Here is a 21,713-nt window from a genome sequence, read left to right as displayed (position 1 = left end):
CTTCAGTAGATGACTCTGCTGCACAATACACAGATGTCTTTCACATGACTTCAAAACTGTATTTCTGCATTCAGTTGATTAGTTTAGTAGTTCTTTTTAATGTCTTAAGCTGATATTCTTATATACATATCATAACTTATCGAACCTTTCAAAAAGCAAACAAAATCTAACTATACACATGAGATACCATCTTTTTTGGTTCCTCTGTACCAGCCAACAGATCCAACATACACATGTAGAAAGTGCTCCATGTCATCAGTCCACCTCACTGTCGCTGTTTTGGTTCTGAACAAAAGGGTTCGAGTCTGTATTGTTGAGCAGGTCCACAAGTAATGAGATGAGCTTTCCGTCTTGAGCAGAGTTTGTGACTGCGTTGCTGGGATTGTTAAGGTTGCGGTATAGCATGGTCTGGATGGAAGTACGTAGCTCCCACAGCAGCTCCCAGGTCTCAGCTGACAGCTCACAGCGCACAAGTGAGTGTCCAGGAAGTGACACCTCCACTCTGTTTCCTTTCACTGCGACATAAGAGAAAGGACAAAGAGTCATTATGAAGAGGAGGATTTACCATGTCGGAAATCTAAGAGGGTGATAATATCTGAGTGCTTAGGAGGAACACCTCTATGATATTTTGTACACTTTATCGTTATGCCAAATGTTTTTAATGCAAAGTCCAGAGAGAAATTTAGTTTTGTGCTATTAAGATGGAAAATAAGCCTCTGAACAATTCATAAAGGGAGTGCAAAAGTATTAGCCAGCATTTTACACTAACAAAACAGTAATAGCTGAATGTCCAGTCAGCACAGACGGCTGGGTAGCCTCGCTCCAGTCCTCTAAATTGCTGCCAACACCTGAAATACTAAGCCATGTTTCCACCACAGGAATTTTCCCCAGGGACTAGGGACCTTTGGAGGAACTCTGTGGATTTCCACCACAGGGACACAAGAGTCTAAATTTAATTCAAGGGGAATTATTTTATCTCCCAAATAGTCCCTACTCAGAGGGTAGTACTTTCCAATAGTACAGGAACTTTGGGGATGGGGCTTACAGCAATTAAACATTCTAGTAGATCAAGTACCCTTCTGAAAATGTTTTGTTCATTGTATCTTGACGACATGGAGTCACACAGGAAAGCATACTACAGAAAGACCAACCACAAATTTAAACTAGTTCCGCACAAAATGACGTGTAAAAACAGAAGTGACTTTTTCATATGTCAGCTGACTAATTTGCCCAATCTTCACGGGTCTCTAGACCGTCGCAGACAACAACTGGCTGAAGGGAGCTTACAAGTTCCTCGAAAAGTAGCTCCTGGGGCTAAAAGTTTTTAAATTCCGGTTAAGAGTGGATGGTCATCTTCGTGCCAGAGCCAAAAAAATGGTGAAACCAAAAAGATGCTGTGAGAGTGAGTGAGTAAAACAACAACGGTAAAGTTGCAGCCGAACAGCTAAGCGCCATATAGCCGAGAGGAGCTGCAAATTCAGGTGATTTTTCCTCTGTAGGTTCATCACTATGAGAAAGCCCCTTTCAATTATTGATAAAAGCTGCTTTAAGGTCAAATAACAACTCCTCCCACACACATAACGACTAACATGAACGCAATGTCAGAAGACCAGCGCCTATGTTATCTTTAACTCCTTTTTGTTTTAAACGGAGAGCAGTACATGTCCTACCCGTCTCATTGATGTCACAGTCTGTGAGCAGCAGCAGGGCAAGTGGATGGACTGCAGAAGAGTCTCTAATGAAAACATTCCCGCTGGACTTGACAGCGCTGAAGAACGTCAACCAGCGACTCGGGAGATCTTCTTTTCCTCTACAACACAAATGGAAGACAATAAGTTTACACATGTACTATGATAGTAAATACCAGCTGTGAATGAATTTTGGAGCACGTTCAAACCTGTTCACTGAGGAGCGGTGAAGCAGTACCGGCCCACTGAACGTGCGGAAGCACACACTGTTGGGGCGAAAGCGCCCTGTTTTGGTCACAACACCTTTCTTCACCTGAAAAAGAAAAATATAAGTGTGTTGTTTGTTTCATCCATGTTATGCTTAAATGCTTACTGAAAGGTTTGACTCAAACAGGTGCAAGTTGGGATAACACTTTAGATCAGAGAACATGTTTTAAACATTAACTTATTTTAGTATCATACTGACTTTTAAGTCACTTACTGAGTTTTCTCTCAATAATCCCCAAATTAATACTTATTGATAGTAAATAGGGCAGTTGTTGCATATGAATTACAATCTTAATATGCTTTGCTCGGTATGTGCATTATAAGGTAGTGATACTACAATAATAATTATTTTCCCTCTTAGAACAAAACAGAAAATTACAAGAGTCAACAAAGTTCAAATCTCTAAATTAAATCTAACTCAAAATATGTTCCACATTCGAGGTCTTGCTCAAAAATAATTCACTAGTAGAACCCGTCTGTGTTGATAAGTGTCAAACTACTCGTGAATTAGTTGTGAACGAGACCTTCTAGCTCCCGTCTCTTTAAGGTCCCCCCTCCTGAATACCCACTCTCCTCTGATTCAGGTCGCACACGCCTGAACCATCACCGCTAACAACAACAGAGCAGCTGTGCTAAATCAATTATTACATGCCAAACTAGCTGCTAGGCATAAATTATGCAAATGTGTGACTCAGTGATTCAGTGAGATATCAAAAAGTCACAGAATTAGATGCAGGACTACTGATGAGGCTTTTCCGGAGCAGTGTTTTCTGTGGGACAGAGGAGCTTCTGTTGGTGCCGATCATGACATTTTTAAATGTCAAGATCTTTTACATGTACAAGTGCCTACATAAACACTAAAGGAAAGGAAAAAAAATGAAAAAGCATAATAGGTCTCATTTAATAAAGGCTTTATGACTAATACAGAGCCAATATGCCATCAATATGGGTGCTAATAAGCAATGACTTAATGGTTATTATGCGTTTCCTAATATAAAGTGTTACCCAAATAGGTTTTAGAAAGACAATCATATCAAAAATTTGATCTACCGTTTTTATAACAAAATCACATCGGTCACAACAACAAATCTCACAATTCTGGCATCAACTTTTGATGGAGAACAGCAAGAAATAGTCAAGTCAGTATTATAATAGACTCTGTTGTCGACGTGTACCTGAATGAGGTTGGGATAGAGTCCAGCCAGCAGTACAGCTTTTAACAGCTCATCCTGGTCGCTGTGCTCGTTGTAGAGAGAAGAGTGTCGCTGGCAGTCGTTGGAATTAGACACCAGCTCTGCTTCCTGCAGGTTGGTGCTGAACTGAGAGATCAGACCTGCAGCAAAAAAGTGAAAAAGGGTAAGAAGAAGAAGAAGTGGTTTAAAACGTACTGAGACAATGTCTACATGAGTGTGTGTGTGTGTGTCTCAAACTAACCATTGATGAATCGAAGGCTGAACCTTGACAGGGTGTGTGTGTCCAGATATTCATCTCTCTCCTCTCTGTCCCCCTGCTGCTGAGCTTTCCTCCAGCCCAACACAGCTCTAATAAACACCAAATAGTCACTGCAAGAGGAGCCGCTCAGAGCCTCTTTCACCTGGAGAAAGAGAACACAGATATGACTATTAGTACACAATTACACTTCCTGTTATTAGATATTAAACGACATGGATAAAAAAGGTGTGTGATGTAAAATCTTGCCTTAATGACTTTTGCTCTGTTCTGCAGGCTGTTGTAAAAAGGGTCTCTGGTCAGACATGCAGCTACAGACAGCATGGGCAGAACACATCTGAACATGGCACTCAGGACCAGCACTTTGCCCAGACGGGGGTCACATGACATGCAGGCGACACGCTCTCCTAACGGCGTCAGGCTTTCTGTCTTGTCCAGAACTCCTACAGAAGTAAACATTTCTATCTTAATCCACCACTGAGCATGTATAAGTTAGATGCATGTGGTGGCTCAAATCACACAGTAGTAGTTCTGAGTCACTCACCAATGTCTTGAAGATTTTGGACAGCATCTCTCACAGCTTCCAGCTCTGGACTGTCCAACACTTTGGATAGGAAATCCACAGCCTCCACACACACGCAAATTGACAAAGGTCATCATTCAATATGTCCGAAATATACAAAATAACAGGTTTAAAAATTGACAAAAGCCATTTTTCCTCTTTAAATACCTTGCAGTTTGGGCTGTGGATTTTGGCCTGCACTACTAAACTCTCCAGCGGGGTGCGCATAATCTCTGGGACGGGGAAGGGAGTCATGGATTCCAGCTGTCTCCGCAGGAACAGGTGGTAGGACTGTCCCGGCTGACATCGCCCTGCTCTCCCTTTTCTTTGAGTGACATTAGAGCGGGATATCCAAACTGTGTCCAGACAGGAGACCTGGAAGATTTATTCCAATGTGATTCCATCAGAAAACACAACAAATCCCAGGCTTAGTTTTTGCAGATGTGAAACAGTTTGACACTAACCTTAGTCAGAGGGTCATAATTCTGTTCTTTGTGAGTTCCTGTATCCACCACGTGGACGATGTCATCTATGGTGATTGAGGTCTCAGCAATGTTAGTGGTGAGGACAATCTTCCTCTTGCCCACTTGGGGGCGCTGGAACACCACCTGCTGGTCTGTTACTGATAAACTGGAGTGCACTGAAAGAAAAAAGAAATCATAAACGCATTCGATCCATGGAGATAAATCACATCTCTAACCCAGTCTGCGTGTAAATCTGTGTGTGCTCTCTTACATGGTACAATCATCTGTGAGCCTGAGGAGAAGTGGGACCTCGACTCCAGTTTCTCCTGAACAGCCTTGATGTCCTGCCATCCAGGTAGGAAACACAACACTGCACCTGAAGCATGACGGGAAAGAATTTTTAACAAATACCATTCAGGCCTTATTGTTAAAAAAAGCAAAGATGAGTGGTAGTCTGCTAGTTACCTGGATCTCCATGTCTGTCAATGTGTTCAATTACATCAGCTACTAAATCTAGATCTGGTGCAACCTCCTGTCTTCTTCCCTTAAACAGGATAAAATCAAAATTAATGAGAAAGAGAACAAAAGAAAAGAAACGTTTGCACAAAAATGAACAAATCTGGCAGACTCAAGTCTCACCTGCTGCGTCTCCACTCTCTCTTGGACTGGAATTCGGCGTCCCATCTCTGTCAGCACATCTTCTAGGAATCTGTCCCTCACTGGGTGCATGAACCCAGGCACTTTCACGACTGGGCAGCCTCCAAAGTATTGAGCCAGCCTCTCCTTGTCCCCAGTAGCGCTCATTAGCACCACTCGCAGGTTAGGGTTCTCCTTTAAGCTGGAGCGCAGCAGAGCCAGCAGCAGGTCCGTGTTAATGTCTCTCTCATGGACCTCGTCCACCACCACATGGCTGATTCCCTTCAGGGATGGGTTGGACTGCAGCTTCCTCAGCAGGACGCCGACTGTGAGGAAGAGCATGGCTCCTCCGCTGTGCTCCGGGGGTCGGCTCTCAAGTCTCACCTATGAACAGAAAAGAATTGATGTACTGCTTGCACAAAATGCTAAAATATTCATTGATTTATCTAAGAAGTTGTATTCAGGCTAAAAGTAACTTAATTTACACAAGTCCTGTACTTGAGTAGAATTTTGAGATACCTGTGCTTTACTTTAATGATTCAGTTTCCTGCTAGTTTCTACTATACTCCCCTACAATACAGAGGCAAATATTATAATTTTTACTCCACTAAATTTATTTAACAACTTAAGTTAGCCAGATTCAGAATAATAATACAAAATATAGTCAACAAATGCATATTGATGCATATTACATACAGTACATTATTCTGAAAAAACATTCTGCTTGTGTACTTTCACTTTTGTTACTTTAAGTAAATTTCTTAATGCTGATACTGCACAACTTTTACTTGTAATAAAGTATTTCTACACTGTGGTATTGCTACTTTTACTTAATTACAAGATGTAATGTAATGTAATCCTTCAGAATCCTGTCTCCTTACAATTTTTTATTTTTTATTAAATAATTTGGTTAATTTTTTTTTCTTTTAATAAAAAAAATGTAAGAAAATTTGAGAGTGCCTCTCTTATCACTACAATACCAGTGCTGAAGAAGAAAATCTGATTACTCACAGAATACTAAATACATGTAGATTTGAAACTGATTACTTTGGTGAAAATGATCAATTTTATGTTAACGTTAAAAAAAATACAATAAAAAAGATGAAGTTTGTATTACAAATGATCTCTTTTCAAAAGTAAAAGAAACAGTTAAAATATGTACTGGTAGGTTGAATAAAACAGCACACAGTACAACTAATTAAAAAGGTATTCGTAAAAAATGTTGGTTTGTTTCAATTTTATCAATAAAAACATTTTTCTCATGAAAAGCTTCAGCCATCTCTACTTCTGTGCCACCACAGAAGAAACGCAGAGTGCCCCCTCTAGAGGCTATACCTCACCATTGCAATAAAAACAGTTATTGATACAGTAAAAAACAAATAGTATTACATAAACCTGTATCTACCTGATATCCCACAGAGCGTTTTAGAACTGGACCCATCTCATGAGCTACTCGATGGGCCACGGACACGGCGCTGATCCGACGGGGCTGGGTCACCAGGATGTTGCACTTGGCCCCTTCGCCGCTTCTCACACTCTCTTCCAGCAGGAATCGAGGGATCCGTGTTGTTTTGCCACAGCCAGTCTCACCGTCGATTACAACCACCCTGGAGGACTGCACCGCAGACACCACGCGCTCACGGTGGGCGTCGACTGGGAGCTCCGCACTCAGCCTGGGGTTTGCTCTTTCCCATTCCTCCTGCAGGTAGGCGTTGAGCTGCTGGGCCTCCCGTTCTGACAGAGGCTGGTATGGCCTACCAGTTATGGCGTCCGTCACCAAGTCCTCCTCGTCTTCCTCCTCCTGTTTAACCGTCCCCTGTTCTCTCGCCTCCTCCTCCTCCCAAAGATTTTGTACTTCTGTTGCCACTGGGTACTGTTTGAAAGATGGAGGCATTAGTACAGACCTGTCATTAATACATCACAATGTGGCCAAAAGTTTACGTACACTCAGAAATGACAACTTTATTTGAGTAATGAACATTTTAAGCAAAACCCACAGGGAGTTATATGTTGGTACAACAGCCTCCACACTTCTCAGAAGAATTTCTACATGATTTTGGAATGTTTATGTATGCTGTAGCACTGAGATTGCTCTAAAGTCAGATGCCAAAAACAGTCCCAGACCAAAAGTACCAAATGTACACATACATATACACATAGAAAGAAACGATCTAAAGTTCCTCTTTTTCACGTGAGACGAAGACCGACCTGTGCAAGGTACTCTCTCATCTGTTCCTCCAGGCACTGTGGGACTTCCAGGGGAACGGGACGCCTCTCTCGCGCTCCAGCCTCCCTCACCTCCTCTGGGTGGTACCTGGCGTGAGTCAGTGGGTTGTTGTTTTTATCCAGCAGCTCCAGCTCCTGGACGAGGCAAGAGGATACACATGTTAACACAGCTCTAACATTTAGATGCAGATTTAGTGGTTTTCCAAAATCATCCTCACCTTCAGTTTCATGCAGGCAAGCGCTGCAGCCATCTTCTCCGCTGTCACTCGGTTTCTCGCTGTGGCGGAGAATGTCATCTTCTCCGGCCAGTGCATGGTCAGCTCACACTTCTTTAGCTTTCCTCCTGTTGTTCTGAACTGCAGTAGCTCCTTTAAAGATAGAGAGGGACAAGTTTAGGATACATGACGAATTAAAGAGCGAACGTCTTTTTATTGTAGAGATGTTGAGAGTAACCAACCCTTGTTCTGTTGGATGATGTGGCCACGGTGATGACCCTGGTGAGGAGGGATTTAGGTTGTGGAAACAGGGAAAGAGCTTCACGGATCGCGGAGTTATCTTCCTCAGGGGGCAGCCATTGTGCATCTGATTTGGCTCGAAACACATTTCCCATCCCCGAATCATCCTCAGTGTCATAAAGAGCTGAATGGTGCACCCCTCTGCCTCTGCCAGCTCTGCTCCGGGGGAGCTGGTTATCTGGACCGATGACACCCATTTCCTGTGCACAAAAAGAGAGACGGGGAGAGAAAATGAGCAGAAATCACTACACGTTGGTAGGACAAAAAGGAAATAAGTCACTGCAGCTTACTCTGAGCTTGAGGCAAGCAGCAGCCGCAGCATATCGCTCTGCATCGAGCTTCTTGGAGGCAAAACCCTCCTCTTGAATCTTGCAGGGCCACAGTACCGTGACAGTGGCTCTCTACAGAAAGACAACAATACACAAGTTAATTCAGCTCTACATAGACATGACCTCTTAATGACAATGCGTCTCTTTTGTTCTGACCTTGACACCCGCCTGTTCCGTCCAGTTGTACTGGATGAGCTGGGACAGGTCGTTGACTCCCAGTGAACGGGAGAGGGTGTTATTCAAGAGGTTTTTAGGGTCTGGAAACTCCTTCAGGAGGTCTGGGTTCGCATTAGCTAAACAGAAAAACAAAATGTCGGATACAGAGTAAGGTAAACCGTGTTTTATTTCCACTCTAACCTTATGTAAACTGTAAAAGAAAGACAGGGACGGGGATGTTTGTTGTTAGGTTACGTGATGGATGTCCTTGAGCTTCCTCACTGAGAGAGCTGTCACCGGTTAGCTAATCTGGCTAACGGCCGTTTCCACTCACCTCGTTTATCCTGTAAATGTGATGAACCGAAGTCCTGGAAGTTTCGGGCTTTTGTCCTGTACCACCGCATCTCTCTGCCCCAGTTGGACGCTGTTTTGCCCGCTGTATGAAGACATTTGACAGTATTGCACAGCGCTCTGAGACGCACGAGTGAAACACCGGGTAGCGCCATCTTTAAACTACAATTTCTTCTTCTGCGCAAGTGCGCTGACGTAACACCGCGTGCTCACAGCGACGCCCTTCGGCAAGGAGTGTGAATTGTCATTATTCTTGTTTTATAAGTCTTCTCAGGGTGGATTAAAATATGATTGAGATGAACACCTTGTAATTACATAAATAAATATTTAATCTAAAATATGTCCCAAACATTTAAAAACAAAATCCCTTCATTGACAGTTTAAGTAGTTTTTGTAGGGTGCAAGACTTTTCCCTTAATTAAGACAACAATAAGAAGTATTTGTCCCTTTCCTTTATTATAAATATAAAGTTTCATTAAGCTGTATCAATATATTCATGAAGTTTTAGGTTTAGTGCATTAGTGTCTAAACCAATTTTTGTTTCCTTAATATCCCGTTTTTTTTCCAATTACTTGTAAGGCACTTTGAATTGCATTTTGATTTGTTTGAAAAGTGCTAAATATATCTAGTTTGATTGATTAATTGATTGATCGATAAAAAACAATAGGATCCGGCAAAACCCAAACCTCTTCAAACATCATCATTTCTAAAACTGTTTTTTCTATTTTAAAGGGTATTGACTTCACTTAATTGACATCAAAATTCAAAATATTTGTCAAATCCCTCAACTATCAGTTTGTAGTTTTATTGACTCATTAATTCATATATTTATCAAGTTCTCAAGGGCAAAGACCAAGCCCTACATTTATAAAGCTCTTACTGAAAAAGTTGTTGCTCATGTGTTAATTTGGAATATCTTGATGATCAATTTGGGTTTTTGTTTTTACCCTAATTTTATCCCATTTCTTATTGGCATGCAGCAGGTTTGTCCACCTGGAAGATGTGAGGAAAACTCCCACGCTGTCTGGTATCAGCTGGACTACTGCCCATAAATAGCTCTGCACAATGTGCCAGCTCCTCTGGATGAATAAGAGATGGAGCTGATACTTGTCCTCCTCCTGGTTGTTACAACTGGTGAGTTCCCATTAAATGCACTTGTTTATAGCTAGGAATAAATACATTAAGTGAATATGAATGAATCTGATATCCAACCAGGGAGAAAGCCATGTATATTCACTTGGTTATGTCTCTCACTGTGTTTAAGTGTCTGGGTGTGGTGTACCCAGCTACCAGCCCAACACCGGCCGTGTGGTGAACGGTGAAGAAGCCCGTCCTTACAGCTGGCCGTGGCAGATTTCTCTGGAGTCATTCTTCCCCACTTGTGGAGGAACATTGATTGCTCCAAACTGGGTCTTGACTGCTGCACACTGCATCACGTGAGGGAAAATGTATTGGTTGTGTTTACATCTTAGAGAAATAGATGTTTTAAAACTAAAATAAATGGCATGTGTGGTTCCTTAATGTATTTGTTTTTTCTTGCAATGGTTACCTTACATGTGAGGTCAAGGAAAGAGTGATCCAGAGTGCAGGTTCCCACACCACTGCCTCAAACCTTCCTTAAGTAAACAAGACGTTGACTTTTTTCCCCCCCAATCCAGATTCCACACGTACAGGGTGGTTCTTGCTGAGCATGACATGAACAAAGAGGAAGGACCTGAACAATTTATTATGGTCTCAAAAATGTTCATTCATCCCAAATGGAACGACAACTGTGTGTCTTGTGGGTAGGTTACCGTCCCTTCTTAACATAACCACTCCAGATCTGTGGTGCGTTATTGAGAAGCGCAGTAATTATGTCCTCAAAAACGGTCACTATACCCTGAGAGAACAGCAACTGATTAAATAGAAGGTGTGTGAGTGTAAATACATACATCTTCTGTAATCAATACATTTGTTTTCACCCTGATATGTAGGAATGACATTGCCCTGCTCAAGCTGGAGAAGAGTGCCGTTATCAATGACAAAGTCCAGCTGGCTTGCCTGCCACAGCATGGTGCTACTCTCGCCCACAACCAGCCGTGCTACGTCACAGGCTGGGGTCGTCTCTACTGTAAGACTTGTCGCCTAGTTTACTAGCTGTCTCATGTGGGGTCTCTAAGGTTACATAAAATTACAAAGATTTACTGATTATTTCCCCTTGATTTAATTAATCAGACTTGAAATACAAATGCAAAACAAAATGTTTTTTCTGTTTAAGCTTTTCTTTTCCCCACTTTAGGTAACACTTTTCCCCCCCCATTTAAGCTTTTGTATTTTAAATGTCACTTTTTTTCATTTATCACTTTACATTTTCAAATGATCATTTTACATTTTATATTAGCTTTTTCTTTTTAAGTTTAAATATTTTCCTGATAGTGTAACAAAATGATACTTTTAATTTTCAACTCTATTTGGATATTTTAACTGAATTGATGAACACAGCCACACATATAGCTAAACAATCAGGAGGCTACTTTAAATCATTAACCCATACTTGTACAGTTCCCTCGCAACTTTTGCTAGTGGTACAGCGTCACCCAACCATTCCCACCACTGAGTGCACAGCTGTGTAAATAAAAATACTTAAATGTATCCAGTATTTTTCAGTTATTATGTAATTTTCTCTATAGCTGGTGGTCCTCGGGCAACTATGCTACAGCAGGCCCTACTTCCTGTGGTGGATCACAGTGTCTGCAGTCAAAGTGACTGGTGGGGCAGCTCAGCAAAGACAACTATGGTCTGTGCAGGTGGAGAGAGCAAGTCAGCATGCCATGTGAGGAACAACCACGCAGCGCCATTCTTTGCTCGAAGCAAATACCATTTTATATTGCTCTAATATCTGCCATTATCTTCCAGGGCGACTCCGGAGGCCCTCTGAACTGTAAGGGCAGAGATGGTAAGTGGTACGTACAGGGAGTGACTAGTTTTGTGGATGGACGAGGCTGTAACACCCCTCAGAAGCCAACAGTCTTTACCCGTGTGGCCACTTTCATCCCCTGGATCAGTGAGGTGAGGAGAGACACATGAACTGCCATCCCTTTACAGGAAAAGTGTAATGTACAAACATAATTCTGTGTCATTTCCCTTCAGACGATGGCCCAAAACTGAAGAAGTTTCAACAACTCAAGAAGTGACTGAACAATAAACTGTATAATGACACATTCATTTCATATTTGTCTTGTATTTTATCAAAATATATACAGATTATAACATAAAGAAACAAACATTTTAATCAGTTTAAACAACGTTTTAAGATGTAACAAGGACAGGACAAAGATAAACATAAGTGTTGAACATGGTAAACATTAAAGTATCGATTGTGGAAATACAAAGGCACACTGTGTATTTTTACTGTATGTTATTGTTATTCATTTGAAAGGATTAATGACTTTAATATGAACATATCTAAAGGCAAATTAACCGTATATGGTTTGTGTATCCTCAAAAACAATGTAGATGTATGATATGTATATGTAGATACATTTGAACATAACATGATGGGTAACTGACTGACTACGTTTAAGTTTGAATTTGGATCAGTAGCTGCATTTTATCCCAGGAATTCATCATTTACCATGATTGTTTTCATTCAACCGGTTTGGTTTTTAACCAATTTCAGCGAGCAGTGACAGTCATTACCGCAGATCATCATGGGTCTGAAGGTGTCCAGGTGAAGAAGTCGATTCCCTGCAGCTCCTCTGGTAAGTATTGCTGCTCAACAGGGCCGTTGAAGGCTGGGTTGTACTTGTAGCCCTTAGCGTAGCCGAGTTGTTTCATCAGCCGGGTGGGGGCGTTGCGAAGGTGCAGAGGGACAGAGGGCAGGGGGCCTTTGTGGGTCCTCAAACTGGCCTTCACATTAGCATAGGCCTTGTAGATGTCCACAGACTTGGGTGCTCGTGCCAGATAGACCGCACACTGAGCCAGGATAACCTGTCAGGCAGCGGGTTAAAGAAAAGAGGGCAACAGAGGTGAGGATCCAGCTTTTGTAAGACTGACTGAAAGTTAGGTTGTCCAAACCATCACTGATTGGTCGGGTGAGCCTACCTCACACTCAGGCATGCCGATAAAGTGACAGGCTTGGAAGGCAGACACAGCCTGAGGGAGAGCGGAGGGATCTGCCATACCTGAGACACACATGAGACAAGAGATGGAGGCCGGTCTAACTCAAGAGTAAACCCACCATGACTTTACCCATTAAGGTTGTCGCCGTCTTGTTTTTTTGGAGCAAGAAGTACAGCCACACCTCTATCCTGATTGATGGTTGCTATGGTAGCAATGTGTCAGTCAATGGGTGGCCTTATTCTAAAGCTTGCCCTGACTTATTGTCTATATTGCTCTAAAAGAGGCCATAATGTACAAAGTGAACATCATGCTGTATTGAAGAAGATTTGAAACTAGCAACTGAGACCATAAACACGTCAGGACACTTTTTACTGAGGTAATAAATCAAGTGAGAAGCAGGCTCGTTTCTTCCTCAGCTTACGTTCAATCTGACTCCTTCTGGCAGCCAGTAGAGTTGCCCCCTGCTGGCCATTAGAAAGAATGCAGGTTCAAGGCACTTCAGCATTGGCTTTACTTTTCAGGCCTGGAAACTCTGTCCATATTTGATTTAATTCAGTAAAATAAACTTTTTCTTGCTCAAAATCTTCTCTTTTTCATTTCCATGTATCCATTACAGCTGAATTAATATTTTCATTTTCTTTAATAAAATAGTACAGGCTCAGGCTGTTCTTGGTCCCAACATTTGTTCCCGTGAAATGTAATGTCCCTGTAACAAAACTATTTTACACTTGATGAATCTACATGAAACTACTGTCTAACACTAACATTGAATTGATGAAACAACAGAAAGAACCAAAGAGCTAAATGTTAAAACAGCAAATTAATTAAATGCAGTTTATGAGAGTTAAGAAACCAATCACAAAATACTTTGGCATTAAAATAAGCTTCAAAAGCCAGCGGTCACCTTTAGTCTTGAGCTGGGATTTAGTAGTAATTTAGTAATCATTTCACTCACCCACATCCTCGCTGGCAAAGCGGACCATTCTGCGTGCTACATAGAGAGGATCCTCGCCGCCCTCCAGCATGCGGCCGAGCCAGTACAGAGACGCATTCTCATCCGAGCCTCTCATGGACTTATGCAAGGCTGAGATACAGTTGTAATGCTCTTCACCTTTGAGTTACACATACAGATATATCAACACATGAAGAAAAGAACACGGCATCTTCAGGGGACATTTCATCAACCGTTTTCACACACACACAAAAATGATCAGGAACCATAATGATAGATGAGTACTGTCTCTATTAGGGTCATTAGTCAAGCTGAGGGACAGTTTCATCACACTGTCAAGCAGGGAACAGTAAATCTCCATCTTTTGGGACAGCTGATGGGTTATGTAACAGGACAGAGTTGAGGACTAATGAAGTCTAGGATGAAAGAGTGAGTTATCCATGGATACTTAGGGAGCAGCGGGGAGCAGAAAGTGTCAATAATCTCACTAGCTGAAGCTACATTATGTAGATACTGTAACTAGGGAAATAGTAAACAAATGTTTGTATACATTAGTTAGCTATAGCATTAAGACAATATCAAGTTGTAGTACTTTTTTAGTTTTATGGATGTACAGCACACCAATCTTTAGCAGAGTCATCGTTTTATATATATTATTTTGTAAGGACACTGGGGCTCTACTCAAATGTGTGTAATGTAATACCCCCAGTGTTACACACACACACACACACACATAAACAAACACATAGCACTCCTAAGCAACAGTGAGCACGGCTATAAACACCCCCAGGTTATATGAATTCATTGTCAAGTTTTTTCCCCCTCTTATCATTCAATGCATTTCATACTGTATGAGAGCCTCGTGACATAGTGTGATAGTGATCACTGTTTCTGGGAAGTAATATGATATGGCTGCTGAGTTATCCAGATCTCATTTAAAGAGAAGATATTGATGGCAGGTGCTCTACTGAGTCTACTGAGAGGATCTAACGATGTGGATTTGTGGAATATGCAGCAATGTGTTAATGTGCAGGACTACTGTGGTGAACTGTCTGCAATTGCCCTTTAATAACTCTAAAACATGCTTCTTTCTTTTGTTGATCTTTGTTCCAGGCATACTGTTGCATGGAGCACATTGGACATTGAACATTTTCGAAATTACAGACTCAAATGCTCACTGCAAGTCATTGTAAAAATGTATTTTGAGAACATCACAGACTTCCCTGATGTGAATTTTATCCTGTTGATACACCAGAAAGTGAAAATTCAAAGTCTCGACCACTAGGATATCCTTGACAGGCAATTTTATATGACGGCAAGAGCATATTCAAAAACATGACATGGTAGAAATGTTATGTACAATGATGTAGTCACTAGATAAACTAGCTTAAAAGGTGCTATATGTAAGATACCTGCCAAAATAATTCGCTAAACAACTGCAAACATGGCCACTAACTGCTGCTAACTGTAGCATTAAAAATCACAGCATTTGAAGAAATAAGTACATCTGTGCTTACCAGCTTTATCATAGAGAATGTGGGACCTCTGAAGACCTTCCTTGATGTGCTCCTCCTTCACCAGAATTTCCTGAGATCCATCTTGTCCCAACTGGTTGGGCCGGGCCAAGCTCACCTGAGCCTGAACAGCCAGCTGCAGACTGTTGAGGCCTGTTCTTGCGTCACCGTCACACAGGAAGGCAACGGTGTCCAGAGCTTTTTGTTCAATGAAAATCTTTGGCCTAGGGAAGACATTAACATGTATCACATATACTGTATCAGTGTCAAAACTACTAAACAGTGTTTTTTTAAAGAAGGTAATACCTAAGAAATATTGATAGCATGTAGTTCATCACAAATGTTAATGTTCAGTGTTTGAACTCAGAGCAGCACAAGAGAAATGTAAGGATGTAAATTGAGATAACTAGGATTACTAGAAATCCAAAATATCTGAAATCCTTGCCAGTCTTCTTTATCAACCTCTTCTCAGCTGTCCTTGCTGACAAGCGCTCTGTAGGGTGCCACTGTTTTTGGCTCCTCAGAAAACCCGAGCAGCTCAAATGGTGACAAAATGACGGCTATTTCAAGTGCGTACCAAAAGCATCTTCAATATCCCTGGTGCCTGCTAAGACTGCTCTGATACCTGACAAACAACACCTTTTTCTACAAGTACAGCAAAAAAACAAACAAAACACAATATTAGTTTTAGGAAAGGAGAAGGAGACAACTGTTTTCCCCTGCAAATGTATTAGGTACTTATAGTTAAAACTAATGCAGTCAAATCCTACAAGACCTTATGGTCATCTGGGAGGCTGTAGTTTGTGCTGTTGAAGTATTCATTATTTCTCCTCCAAAGTTTATATCATCACCAGAGTCTCTTATATCACTCTGGTACAATAATCATGTAAAGCAAAATTATTCTACTTCTTACTTTAAGTTTCTATAGAAAATGCAGCTCTTGTCCTTAGTCTGGATAATATAGGAATGATGACTCATTCTCTCAGAGAGTTTATTGGTTAGAAGGCAAGTTGCTCACACTCTTTAACAGTTCCTCTGAAACGAACCTGCTCCCGAGTAAATTAGCTCTGTGGCATAGTTACCATAGTGATTCAGCCCAGATAAAAGTGAGCCAGCTTCATTGTGTTTTAAACCCCAAGTTAGCCGGCTTACCCTTTAATCTCGCTACGTGTTTCAGTGCATCCCAAACAAACATCTGACAAATATTTGATTATATCTCTGGAGTTCATCATCACATACCGTCCGCAGCCAGCAGTTAACAGCTGTCTCGCCGTCTACAACTCATATGCCAACTCTTTCTGTCAACATATCAGACCAGGCCAGAGCTGAGGGGGATTGCCGTGGCTCCGAGAACTACTACCTCCCATCCTGTATATTATCTAACCCACTTAAGCCAGGAACAGAAGAAGAGACCAGGCCTCCCACTCAAACCAGAAGATTCTGAGATACAGGGTGACACATGGTCATGATGAGTGACCACTTGGGAGCACTTACTCGTGTTCATCTGACTGGTCTTGCTCTTTGGAATTCGCTGCATCTCGTTCCAGGACTCTGATCCCCAGTGTGGCCACAGCCCTGTCCAGGATCGAAGCCATTGCCTCCACCGAGAGCTTCTCCAGAACCAGCACCCTGCATCTGCTCAGCAGGGCAGCATTCACCTGGAAGGACGGATTTTCTGTGGTTGCTCCGATCAAAGTTATCGTCCCGCACTCCACGTGAGGAAGGAAGGTGTCCTACAGTTATATACACATATTGGCAGTAGGAAAAGGAGAGAGCAAAGCGAACATGGGAGGAAAAGAAGAGGAGATAATGACCATCTCTGAGAGGACAAGATATCAAGAGTAAGTATTTGTTTGACTACTGTAATGCTTCATTGGTTTATGTGCCTACTATGATCATAAGAGAAAGTAACTGATTACTTGATAGTGGCTTATCTGCACCAATGTATTCAGTGTGAAAAGCAAATTAAAGTCTATTTCTTCTTCTACTGAGTCCCAAACAATAAAAACCAAACAAAAGAGCTGGTGGGTTTTGAGAAGGGATAAACTCAGTGTTTATTTCGAGTGAGTAAAGTCTCGTAAAAGGCTGTTGGACCGACTGGGATACAAGCTTGTTCTTGTAGAGAAATAGTAACTGTGGTTTGTCAAGGGGAACAGCGTAATAAAATGGGATGATATAAAAAGCCCAGCATGTAATCTCTAAACATGTTTTCTTTTTTTAACTTTTGACACAGTCAGGCTAGCTGTTTTGCCTTGCTTACAGTCTTTATGCTAAGCTAACGATCTCCGGTCTGTAGCTTCACATATAACTGACAGTCATGAGTGTGGTGTGTATCGTCTTCTCTAAATCACAGCAGAAAAGCAAATGAGCATATTTCCCAGGATGGCAAGTGCGACCAATTCCAAGGAAAAATACAAACACTAACTTGATAAACTGCATTATTAAATAGCAGTTTCGTCAGTCGGCCTCAGTAATTATATTAAACCCTGGCTGGATACTGGAGTTAGAGCTTATAGTACAAACACTGATCACAGCATCTTTCTGGCTTAATACTCCACCTGTTGGGATTTGTTGAAGCGATGAATTTCATCAATGAACATGATGGTCTTCCTCTTGCACAGTCGGAGCTCATTCTGCGCCTGCTTGATCACCTCTCTGACGTCACTGACGGACGCGCTGGTGGCAGACAGAGTGACAAAACGAGCTGTTCCCTTCTTTTTACTGCCGCTGGCAATTATGTGAGCTAGAGTGGTCTGAAAGACAACATGGAAAACATTCTCTACTTAACAGTATGTATATGGTATATGTATATACATGGTATATGGCATCTTTAATCTCCAGTTTTTGATCCATTCATTTAATTTTCTGTCATACAATGCATCTTTGCTTGAGAGCATCGTAAATCTAATCGTCATTGTAAATCCTGATAACAAGCTCCAAATAGAAACCTGAACGCTGCAAGACAACTGACAGAGGCAGTTAAAGTGGACAAGTGTTCCTAAAGCATGTTGACAAAGTCTAAGTATGGCGAGCTGCTGTCTGACAATCCGCCCTCATGGCATGCCATACCTAGGAAGTGATTAACATGCGGTATTCAGGTTGGACAAACAAATGTTGCAGCACCGACCTGGCAGCCGGAGAAGTGATGACTTACTGTTTCAACATGCTGTAAAAGCTTCAACTCAAGCTTGAGTGTTTATCAAGTGCAAAGGAGCAATCATAATGGATGCAAAGTGAAGCTGCAGTTTCTTTTACTCTAAAGAATAAAACAAAAAATAATAAGGAAACAGTAAGGTACGTTAATTAATGTGGGATATTGTTTATGGAAAGATCGCTTTTCAGTTTTTTAAACTTTTTTGATTCGTCTACTAATACATAACTATATTATTATTAAGTTTCAGTCCTAAATGTCACAGACCAGTTGGTCAGTTAATCAAAAAATAACCCATTGATCAACTGATAGTGAAAATACTCTTAGTTGCAAAAACTTTAAATACTGAGACTTGACTTCTTAAAGAATAAGGAGACATCTTGTGCGTGGCAGTTAAACTTTTAAAGTGGAAAACTGCATATTCAAAAGAGAAAAACACTGAGCAATACATTTTAGATGACCTTTTAATGTATTATTAGTTGTTTTAGATTTAATGTGTACTATACTGAGAGCAAACAAGCCAATAAAGCTGCTTCTGATGTAAGAGTCTAGTTTTTTAATGATGGAGAAGGAATAAATGGGAAGGGCAACTGTTTTTTTCCCCCTTAACTTTGAGAGAAAGCTGCATAACATCATGAATCACATATGAAACAGAACACAGGTTAAATCAGGGACAAGAGGATGCTGCATTATTATGGATGACGTCACCGGCCCACCTTCCCGCATCCCGGCGGTCCCCACAGGATCAGGGACGGTATTTCCTGGGAGTCCAGAAGTGACCGCAGGAGTGTGTGCTGACCCACGACTTTACTTTGACCGAAGTACTCCTCCAGTGTGTTTGGTCTCAGCATCTCCGCCAGAGGCTTGTTTATGGTCAGCAGTGTCCGCGCAGATAATAAATCATTAGATGACTTCAAAGTCGGTCGGTGTGATCCAGGGGGCTGGCTCTCTGAACCTGCTGGTCCCGGTTCTGCGTTGCTCGGCACATTACGTTTTAATCCCTTACCGGCAGCAGTCTGTTTACCTGAACTTGACCCACTCCACTCGCTTTGAGCTGAAACTTTACTCTTGTTGGGCTGAAAAAACGAAAGTACCGAAGATGACGGCGTACCAGCCATGGAGGAGGAGGAGGAGGAGCTGGCCACGGGGTTGTTGACAGTGGCAGTTGGTGTTACAGCCTCCCCACTAATGCGAGATTTCTTCAAAGGAGGTTCGCTTACGTCTGTTGCCGACGGACTGCTGTCGGTAACGCTCTTCAGCAGACACACGTCGAGGTGTCCGTTGATTGCGGCGGCCTTAAAGTCTTTAAAACAAACCGGACATTGCACCGAGTCCGGTGCCGTGGATGTCATCTCGTTCGCCATGTTGATTCCCGCGAAACGGTTTGACCTTTCGTCACGTGACCAAACATTGCTTTAAGGTGAACCGTTACCAAAATCGTTTTCGCCTTAAAGTTACGCCAAGGTGCCTCTTTCCCGTTTTACTAGCTGATTATTACGTTTAGTCGAAGATTATATAAATTAATTAAAGCTTTTTAGTGGACTTCCTGTCATGTCACCGTCTGTGTGCGTTCAGGTGCTGATGGGACGGTCCGACATCAGGACATTGTGGTCCAGCTCTGGTTTTCAGGGCAAACACAAGACTACATAAGGATGGATACTCTGAAATACGATTTGGTTTGTTTTGGGGCAAACTGTTGGGATGGTAAGTTTTGCTTACTTTACAAATGAAGTGTGACTCTAAAAGTATTATCCAAACTTGAACGGGGAGTCAAAGGGCATGTGTTTTGTCTTATAGTACGTGAATGCGTCAAGTCTGTAAACAGTAACTCTGCAGTGTGGAGGAAACGACGAGACTACATTAAAATCCGATAATGGATATTTTTTTTATTGTACATATATGCATAAAGTATATGTATGCATACAGTACATCCCCATATTTACACTGTGCAACTATCCTGTGCAATTCCTGTTTGCTTCCTGTGCAATCTAATGTCTCTGGGCAATTATATTTATTCTTATGTACTTTTTTTAGTAGCATACTGTAATTGTCCCTCTTGGTCAATTATATAGTAAGTGTATAGTCTTTATTTTATTTTATTTTTAATCAACAATAGTATTTTATTTTGTCTCTCCATTATTTTATTATGTATTTCTATTCTGTAAGGCTTTTGTCCTGTTTCAATTTCTTTATTTATCTATCAATCAAACACTGCTGTAAGCCACTGTAACAAGTGAATTTCCCCAGGGAGGCATTAATAAAGTCTTATTTTATCTTATCTGATCTTATCTCATTACCATGGATGGATTATGATGGGCAAAGTTGGTAACTGTCCCAGCCAGGGCCCCAAAACTTTAGGAGCCCCCAAGGCTTGTGGCTTACTTTGTGTCGGCTGATTCTTGCCAACATTAATCTATTTTTAATTCTGTATTGCAATAGGCCTATTGATTGAAATGGTAAGATCCTCATTATGGATGCTCCTTTATTACCTACTTAAGTCCTCTCCTGAGGATGGCCCTGTGTCAAAATCTAGTTTTGAGACGTTAATTGTGTCAGTTATGTGTTTATATGTTGCAAATTCCTACATTAAATGTTTTAAATAATTTTTCCAGACAAAAAATCTGGAAGAAGGTAAAATTATGGCATTAAATACTGTACACATTGCACTGACAATAAGAGGAAAGAGGGTAGTAGACAAGAAGGTTAAATTCGTCCTAGGTAATTGAACAAAACAGGATTTACATGACTTGCTTGCTTTATTTTAATGCCAAGGGTCTATGACTAAATGTCTGTTAGCGTCACTTAATGACCATGCCAGACCCTCAATGTTCTCCATAATACAGAGGCTACAAACATACAATATTATAGCACTTTCAAGTGTTTTTAAACACAAAAGTAAACTAAATTTATACTGCCATTTGTTACTTTACTACAGCCTTTCTCTGTCTTTCTCTCAGATAAAAGACCCAGTCAACAGAAACACACCAGAGAGGTCAACAAGGCCAGGAAGACGGAGATAGCGCCCAGAAGGAAAGGGCTGGCAGCCAAGTGTCCCCCTCAGGGAGAATGGCCAAGCTGAAGTCAGTGCATCAGTGTGCCAACAGCCGAAACATGACCAAGCTGGCCTTATTCCCCTTCTTGGAGAATGTGAGAACCATGCGCTGCTTCTGGGAGATGAAGTTTGAACCAGAGGTATCTATGTGTGCAGCTCATGAAATCTATATTTTGTTTTTTTAAATCAGCCTTTTGAGTCTGTGGGAGCACCAGCAGAGGGTGGTAAAAGTCACATTTTTAAATAACAGGAATGCTGTAACAATTAACTTTCAGAAGAAACTACACTGCTGCTGCTTTC

The 21,713-nt window shown here is 41.5% G+C and overlaps 3 protein-coding genes across 3 annotated transcripts; 1 reads left to right on the top strand and 2 right to left on the bottom strand.

Annotated features, from left to right (window-relative positions):
• Positions 1-78: 78 nt before the first annotated feature.
• dhx30 (DEAH (Asp-Glu-Ala-His) box helicase 30) lies at positions 79-8,804 on the bottom strand. Its single transcript, XM_084368612.1, has 19 exons — positions 8,627-8,804; positions 8,293-8,429; positions 8,098-8,208; positions 7,750-8,007; positions 7,511-7,660; positions 7,275-7,427; positions 6,472-6,939; positions 5,070-5,450; positions 4,896-4,974; positions 4,702-4,806; positions 4,431-4,606; positions 4,135-4,341; positions 3,949-4,030; positions 3,654-3,847; positions 3,390-3,549; positions 3,131-3,288; positions 1,898-2,001; positions 1,671-1,810; positions 79-515 (listed from the first exon to the last, which is right to left on the bottom strand). The coding sequence occupies exons 1-19, from the start codon at positions 8,796-8,798 to the stop codon at positions 256-258; spliced, it is 3,495 nt and encodes a 1,164-aa protein (XP_084224738.1). The 5' UTR covers positions 8,799-8,804; the 3' UTR covers positions 79-255.
• On the top strand, positions 8,376-11,847 carry LOC311266316 (chymotrypsin-like elastase family member 3B). The gene is made up of 8 exons (XM_084368619.1): positions 8,376-8,465; positions 9,627-9,777; positions 9,908-10,079; positions 10,302-10,427; positions 10,617-10,753; positions 11,313-11,455; positions 11,539-11,691; positions 11,773-11,847. Exons 2-8 carry the CDS (start codon positions 9,738-9,740, stop codon positions 11,788-11,790), a joined length of 789 nt encoding a protein of 262 aa, XP_084224745.1. The 5' UTR covers positions 8,376-8,465; positions 9,627-9,737; the 3' UTR covers positions 11,791-11,847.
• On the bottom strand, positions 11,844-20,075 carry wrnip1 (WRN helicase interacting protein 1). Its single transcript, XM_084368613.1, has 7 exons — positions 19,078-20,075; positions 17,769-17,963; positions 16,705-16,943; positions 15,214-15,434; positions 13,700-13,855; positions 12,727-12,806; positions 11,844-12,612 (listed from the first exon to the last, which is right to left on the bottom strand). Exons 1-7 carry the CDS (start codon positions 19,723-19,725, stop codon positions 12,331-12,333), a joined length of 1,821 nt encoding a protein of 606 aa, XP_084224739.1. The 5' UTR covers positions 19,726-20,075; the 3' UTR covers positions 11,844-12,330.
• Positions 20,076-21,713: the final 1,638 nt, after the last annotated feature.

Source organism: Pagrus pagrus (genome assembly GCF_965226575.1).
Source record: "Pagrus pagrus genome assembly, chromosome: 12".
Taxonomy (NCBI): Eukaryota; Metazoa; Chordata; class Actinopteri; order Spariformes; family Sparidae; genus Pagrus; species Pagrus pagrus.
The sequence above is the reverse complement of the archived record's forward strand: the minus strand, read 5'-3'. Positions and strand labels throughout refer to the sequence as shown.

Coding starts and splice junctions, on each gene's coding strand:
- dhx30 (XM_084368612.1), bottom strand. CDS start 8,798: ATGGCGCTACCCGGTGTTTCACTCGTGCGTCTCAGAGCGCTGTGCAAT. Junction 4,975..5,069: donor AGAGAGTGGAGACGCAGCAG/GTGAGACTTGAG, acceptor ATCCTGTTTAAG/GGAAGAAGACAGGAGGTTGC. Junction 1,811..1,897: donor CACCGCTCCTCAGTGAACAG/GTTTGAACGTGC, acceptor TTTGTGTTGTAG/AGGAAAAGAAGATCTCCCGA.
- wrnip1 (XM_084368613.1), bottom strand. CDS start 19,725: ATGGCGAACGAGATGACATCCACGGCACCGGACTCGGTGCAATGTCCG. Junction 16,944..17,768: donor GCTTCAACAAATCCCAACAG/GTGGAGTATTAA, acceptor ATATAACTGTAG/GACACCTTCCTTCCTCACGT. Junction 12,613..12,726: donor TCGGCATGCCTGAGTGTGAG/GTAGGCTCACCC, acceptor GCTGCCTGACAG/GTTATCCTGGCTCAGTGTGC.
- LOC311266316 (XM_084368619.1), top strand. CDS start 9,738: ATGGAGCTGATACTTGTCCTCCTCCTGGTTGTTACAACTG. Junction 10,080..10,301: donor ACTGCTGCACACTGCATCAC/GTGAGGGAAAAT, acceptor CCCCCAATCCAG/ATTCCACACGTACAGGGTGG. Junction 10,428..10,616: donor GACAACTGTGTGTCTTGTGG/GTAGGTTACCGT, acceptor CCTGATATGTAG/GAATGACATTGCCCTGCTCA.